Source organism: Spinacia oleracea, chromosome 4 (genome assembly GCF_020520425.1).
Source record: "Spinacia oleracea cultivar Varoflay chromosome 4, BTI_SOV_V1, whole genome shotgun sequence".
In the NCBI taxonomy this organism is placed as follows: domain Eukaryota; kingdom Viridiplantae; phylum Streptophyta; class Magnoliopsida; order Caryophyllales; family Amaranthaceae; genus Spinacia; species Spinacia oleracea.
Genome location: NC_079490.1, coordinates 141,049,535 through 141,056,537, shown reverse-complemented (window position 1 = coordinate 141,056,537; position 7,003 = coordinate 141,049,535). Strand labels below are relative to the sequence as shown.

The 7,003-nt window shown below is 37.4% G+C and overlaps 1 protein-coding gene across 1 annotated transcript; it reads left to right on the top strand.

Moving 5' to 3' along the window:
• Positions 1-522: 522 nt before the first annotated feature.
• LOC110779063 (uncharacterized) lies at positions 523-5,978 on the top strand. Its single transcript, XM_056842326.1, has 6 exons — positions 523-3,062; positions 3,164-3,671; positions 3,883-4,184; positions 4,777-4,832; positions 5,571-5,644; positions 5,910-5,978. Exons 1-6 carry the CDS (start codon positions 523-525, stop codon positions 5,976-5,978), a joined length of 3,549 nt encoding a protein of 1,182 aa, XP_056698304.1.
• Positions 5,979-7,003: the final 1,025 nt, after the last annotated feature.

Genomic DNA, 7,003 nt, shown 5'->3' with positions numbered 1-7,003 from the left:
GTGGCCTGGGTTCACAATTTATAACGAGTTTCAAAGTATTCAAAATGAGTTTTTGAGAGAAAAATTCAGCCACACATCTTGCTCAAAAGTGCCGAAAATTCTAGTATCTTAAGGGCGATTCTAGTTGGTCAATCTTAAGGCGGATCCGGACGTGCTGTGGACTATCTACGGAGGGACGACACTTGGAGTCCTAAAGACTTGTTCTTGTTCGGTTCGGGCGCAGCTAGGGAGGGCACGCAACAAAGAGTATGCATCTAAATTATGCTATATGATTATGTGTAAATAATATGTAATCCTGGGTTAATGGTTGTTTCCGCATGATTTATGTAATATCATATGTATCATAACCTAACATGTTCTGCATGTATTATACATTTACTAGGTTAGATTCTGATCATCTGATATGCCTGGAAATAAGATAGGTGTATTATTTTCTTTAATTGAATTTGATTGATGGTTACCATAATTCTTTTTCTTGTGCTTTTTATTAGAGTTAACACACTTAATTATTACCTTGAGGAAATGGATAATGGAACTAAGGAGTGGTGGATGGCTGCCAAATGGAGTGAAGAATATGAACGAGGAGTAAACGAATATATTAAAAGGGCTTTTTCTGCCAAGTCTGAAGGAAACCAAATTTGTTGTCCATGTGGTAGTTGTCATTATCGTTATTGGTGTCATGAAAAAGTTGTGAGAGATCACCTAGTTTGCAATGGTTTTGTGCCAAGAGAGGACAAGTTGTCAGAATTAGGGATCCACTTTGAAAGAGAAATACCTACTTGCAATGCTGATGAACAGTCGAACCAAGATGATTTGGATGATGATCTAGTAGGGTTGTTACATGATGCACGTGATGCTTTTAGAGAGGGGCCGAATGATGAGGCAAAAAAGTTTTTCCAGTTACTTGAAGGAGGTCAGGAGGAATTGTATCCCGGGTGCAAGACGCATTCAAAACTTTCCTTTATGATCAAACTATTTATCATAAAGTGTGATCATAAGTTGACCAATGGTGCGTATGCTGATATTGCAGACCTTGTAAGGGAGGCGTTTCCTGATGCAAAATTGCCCAAGTCTTTTAATGAAGCGAAGAGTGCTTTAAAGGTGTTGGGGTTGAATTATACTAAGATAGATGCATGCCCCAATGATTTCATGATGTACTGGGAAGAGCATGCAAATGCCACAAGTTGCCATGTTTGTGATACGCCAAGATGGAAGTCGAATGATACAGAGAACGACACGCCACTTGAAAATGGAAAAGTCCATAGGATTCCCAAAAAGATCCTTAGGTACTTTCCAATAAAAAGAAGGTTGCTAAGGCTATTTATGTGCCAAGAGACCGCAAGCAACATGACATGGCATACTAGTGGGCGAGAAAATGATCATCTTTTACATCATCCAGTAGACGGAAAAGCATGGAAGGAGTTTGATTCTTTGTATCCAAAGTTTGCCGAGGATCCGCGCAATGTGAGGTTGGGGCTAGCTACTGATGGGTTTAGCCCATTCAATTCAATGAGCATTGCACATAGTACATGGCCAGTTATATTGATCAATTATAACTTGCCTCCATGGATGATTATGAAGCCAGAGTTTTTGATGTTAGCTTTACTTATCCCTGGCCCTTCTTCCCCCGGTAATGATATTGACATTTATTTGCAGCCACTAATAAAGGATCTAAAGGAATTGTGGGAGTTTGGTTTGGAAACTTATGATTCTTCAAGCAATCAAAGGTTTGACATGCGTGCAGCTTTGATGACCACCGTTAGTGATTTTCCAGCTTATGCAATGTTGTCCGGGTGGAGCACAAAAGGATATTTTGCATGCCCTGATTGTCACTATGACACTGATTATGAGAGATTGGATTTTAGCAAAAAGAATTGTTATAGGGCAACTCGTAGATTTCTTGATCCAGCTCATCCTTGGCGTTATAATAAGAGGAACTTTGACGGAGTGATTGAGGAAAGAAGTGAGCATATTCCTTTGAAAGGAACCGATGTTGAGTATATGTTGCGTGATTTTCCAAATGAATTTGGAAAGAAGCGAAAGAAAACGAGGGGTGATGAGGATGATCCAGTTCCATGGAGAAAGATATCCATACTTTTTCAGTTGCCATATTGGAAGCATTGTTCCAATCGCCATAATCTCGACGTAATGCATATTGAGAAAAATGTGTTTGATAATGTTCTTGGGACATTATTAGACATACCTGGAAAGACTAGAGATCATGAAAGTGCTCGTCGAGATTTGGTAAAAATGAAAATCATGCCGGAGCTTCAACCAAAGTTGGTAGATGGTAGCGAAGTATTCCCAAGATCTCGCTTCTGGATGTCATTGGAACAAAAACGCAAGTTTTGCCGAGTCATAAAAAATGCTAAGTTACCACAAGGCTATGCTTCTAATATTTCTCGTTGTGTGCAAGTCGAAGATCGGAAAATCACAGGCTATAAGAGCCATGATGCTCATTTTATGATGAATTACTTGCTCCCTATTGCCGTGATAACAACATTACCCAAAGATGCTGCTACACCGTTGATCAGACTTTGTGGTTTCTTCAAAGGCATATGGAGTAAAACTATTGATCCTGGACATCTCGACATACTCCATTCTGAGATAGTTGAAGCACTTTGCATGCTTGAGCGGATTTTCCCACCTGCCTTTTTTGACATAATGGTGCATTTACCTGTACATTTGGTGAAGCAAATTAAGTTGGGCGGACCTGTTAGTTCAAATTGTATGTATGGAATTGAGAGGTATCTTCATGAGTTAAAGTTGGATGTTCGAAACAAGGGTCGTCCAGAAGGCTCAATGGAAGATGGTTACCAAGCTAAAGAATGTATTGCTTTCATTGCTAGACATTTGAAACGATCAAACATATCCACACATGATGTTAATGAGTGCACTGTCTCACAATCATTTTTACCTAAGATAGGACGTCCTATCAAAGGAAAGGGAAGGACCTCAAAGAAAAAGCATTGTGGACACATGATTGATCGAATTACATGGGCACAAGCACATCGTTATGTCTTATTCAACTGCGATTGTGAGGACGTTGAGAGATACATAAAGTAAGATATTAAACCATAACACAATTTTTTCTATCCTTATGTTTTACATATATATTATCCAATTGTATGTTGTTTGAAATATGTTCTTTTTTTAATCACAGTGAACACAAGATGTGTGTAAGCAGTAAACGGAAGAGGAAATGGAATAGTGCACAAGACCATAACAAGGATTTTATCGATTGGTTTAGGGAAAAAGTTGAGTTGGAAGTTGAAGAAGGTCAAGAAATTATCTCGGACCATCTCGTATGGTTATCTAAAGGACCTTCTTATGTGGCCAAAAAACATACAGGTTACTCTGTTAATGGGTATAGATTCCATACAATGAAGCGTGATGCAAAGTGTGTAACTCAAAATAGTAGAGTCACTCTCACAGCAATAACACATAGCTTTGCGAGTTCCAAAGATCAAAATCCTGTAGTGGGAGACGTCAATTATTATGGTTCAATCCAAGACATTGTTGAGATATCTTACCATAGTCATTTTAGTGTTGTCTTATTTAATTGTGTGTGGTTTCACTCGGAAAAAGATGATGATGAACTTATTATGGTTAATACGAATAAGAAAATTTCTGAGGGAGAGCCATTTATCTTAGCATCTCAAGCACATCAAGTATTTTTTGTTGAAAATTTAAATAAAGAGGGGTGGCAGTATGCTGTTCAAGTCCCTCCTAGAGAATTGTATGACGGTATTAAAATTACTTATTGTTTTTCCTCATATTCTAACTTATTTTTATTTTTTAATTCCTTTCATATATCGTTTTGACCTATATGTACATGCCTTTTCTTTTTAACATTCTTTTTATGGTTTTTCAAATTTGCAGATGAAAGCCAATAAGGCCAACTTTCCTAGTCCACACCATCAGGTTAGAGTTCCAGAATATGAAAGAATGCGGATGGAGAATTTGAAAATGAATGTAGACAGAATGACTGCTAAAGGTGCCGGGTTCTTAGCTAAGAAAATACTACAAGAAAAACTTCATGGTTCGGGTTTTCCTAATGGAAATGGAAATAACATGGTGGAAGAGTCAGATGATGAGTCAACATCTGAGTACGATGGAGGCTGTAATGAGGATGAAACTACTTGCAACATGGAAATTGAAAATTTCACCCGTCATAAAAAAAGGTAAGAAATTGGAACTACGCTTATTTTGCTGAATTTTTAGCTGTTGTCCATGCTGCTGACTGCTGTCTCCATATGCTGTTTTCTAATTCTGGATACTTGAAACTAGACATAACATCAGATCAGATTATCTAGTAGACCTTTGTGCATGTTAATAGTCTAACTGTCTAGTAGGTGGGCCACTAGTGCACCTTTGTGCATGTACATCTGATAACTTTCGTGCTATGAGCTCAGCTCTTGGGTTTATTAGTGAATAAATGTCCTGTTAATAGTCTTGTGTCCTAGCGAACCTTATTTTGAGTAAATTTTCTTAAATCAGATGTTTTGAATGTAGAACTCATGGAAAGATGTTCTCCTTGTGTGTGTGTTGAGAAAATCCTTCAAAAACTACTCCGTGTAAGAACCTGCAGTAGTGATCATCAAGTCCGAAAGTTATTTGATCAATCATTTTCGAGCATACCTCATTTTTCTTATGTTCCTTAGATTACCACTCCACTCTTCTCTGTCCATTTTTATTTTTACTTTCACCGTCCTTTTCTCTACTCGGAAGTTTTCAAACCCTAGGCTATCCATCATTTTAGTTAATTTTGTTCAGTTTCGCAGAAAAGCTTCTTCCTCCTGATTCTGTACAGGTGTGCTGTGAATGGTCTGGTTCTTTTTCGGACCATTTTTTTCTCTGCAGATGGGATGCAGTCCTCAGGAACACCCTCAAATTGATTTTGATTTTGATTAAAATTATCAATTTGTTAACTAATTAACTCGCTCCTATGACAACTTGAATGACAACATGATGACTGTGACCAAACAAGAAGTTGGAAGTTAAAATGGTAGCTCGTTTAGTGCGCCCCGAGTAATACCTTTAAATGCAGAAATTAAATCTATTTAGCTAATGATGAATGACTGTTCTGTGTGACATTCTACTTTTTTTGATTTGGATGGATCAGCATTAAGCAGAAACAGACCTGTTGAGGTCACAGATTGACACTAACCTGTTGAGGTCAAGTATGCAATGACGAATCTTCGATGTTCAATCTCATCTGTCATAAAATGCAATATAAAATGTTAGTTTGAACTTTCAGAATTACTCTAGTAGCTTCGTCTGGTTATAACTTATAACAGTCAGTTAAATAGTTATCAATTAAACTAGCTGTGATAATTAATTAGTCATGTGCTGAACAAACCTGGGTATTTAGTGTAGTCCAAAATATGAGGCTGTTCAGTATGATAATTAGCAGCCATTTCAGAAAAGTGATTAGCAGATAAAAGGTTGTGGTTTGTCAAAAAGAATGATGAATTTTGCAGGCAGTTGTGGCTTCTTGATTCTGCTCATCAGCAAGCACAACCACTAGAGCATTTTATGAGCTGCTACTTCTTGATTCTGCTCATCAGCAAGCACATCCACTAGAGCTCATAGTGTGCAGCTGTGGCTTCTTGATTCTGCTCATCAGCAAGCAAAATATGAGGTTGTTCAATAAGCTGCATTTTTCTTATCGACCTCTGACTGTGCAGTCCACTAGAGCTCTACTGTGCATTTGATTCAGTGCCTTTTCTGGTGTCTTACGAAAGCTTATCCTTAACAATATATATTGTCCATTACTGTTGATTCAGTGATTTCTATTTTGAGTTAGACAATCTTTCTGCTTGCTGATTCTCGCTTGAATTTTGTTTATCTCCCATGAGCACTTGACATGGATGCTGACTGTTGTATACCTGATCTTTATATTATAGGTTTTGGCTCAGTCCCCAACTATGGGTGATTTTGTGAAGAATAATAATCCCAAACAGAAGCATCATTAGGTTAAGCAAGATCGTGAAAGTAACTCAACTAGCTCTGTTCAGAAAGTTCAAGAACAATGTAGCCAGAAGAGAAAACAACCTTTCCAAAATCCAAGCTCCGAGAAAGAGCAAGAGTAGCATGATGTTGTTAAGAAAAGGAAGCAAAAACAGAAGTCATATTGTTCTCCAGGTTCCATGACAAGGTATCTTGATCTTCGAAAAAAGCAATTAGAAAATAATGAAATGGCTGCAGCCGGTAATCCAATTCTGAATACTGAAACATCACCAATAAGAGCTGATAATGATGATGATGTACAACTGAATAATAATGATGGTGGATATGACCTTTGATTTGAATTAGAATTGGAGACAATAGCTGAAAATGAAAAGGAAGGTATGAGTTCTCATTTACATTTGTGAAGTCATTTATAATTTATGAGTCAATTAGTAAACCTGTAACTTAGTAGCATACTGAATATATACTTGAATTAATATTTGAACTAAAACAGCTCCTAAGAAGAAGCATCGAGGGCCAACAAAGCTTACACAAGTTCATGCGCGTTCAAGAGAAGAACGCCAATATATTATTCTGAACTTGTTTGGCCAACCAGTAGGACCTACAAAGGAAATTTTTGAAGAGTTTAAGTTTTTCCTCGGAACTTTGGGGAAGGATTCTGAGCTTGCGCCACTTAATTATGTCAATTTTCGAGATCTGCCCACACATGACAAAATATGGGATTATGTTTTGGTATGTTGTAATATTGTTGTTTTGCACAAGTTTGGTAGTGATATTCGTTGATATTTTTTGAAATATTATGACCTTCGTATACTACTAATGGTCACTTTAATGATTGGTATAGGAAAAATATATAGTTCCTGAAGCCGGAAGAAAATATGCAATGGAGGCTGTCAATACAAGTTGGCGTAGTTATAAATGCAGATTTAAGAAGAATCATTTCTATGCATATGCCACCGATGAGTTAAGATGGGAGAATAAACCAGACACTATTTCAGTACCTCAGTTTCAAGACCTCTTGAATTACTGG

What these genes read in the sequence shown, in the direction of transcription:
- LOC110779063 (XM_056842326.1), top strand. Translation starts at nt 523, where the DNA reads ATGGATAATGGAACTAAGGAGTGGTGGATGGCTGCCAAATGGAGTGAA. An exon ending in GACGTTGAGAGATACATAAA is followed by an intron (nt 3,063 to 3,163) that starts GTAAGATATTAA and finishes TTTTAATCACAG; the next exon opens with TGAACACAAGATGTGTGTAA. An exon ending in TAGCATCTCAAGCACATCAA is followed by an intron (nt 3,672 to 3,882) that starts GTATTTTTTGTT and finishes TCAAATTTGCAG; the next exon opens with ATGAAAGCCAATAAGGCCAA.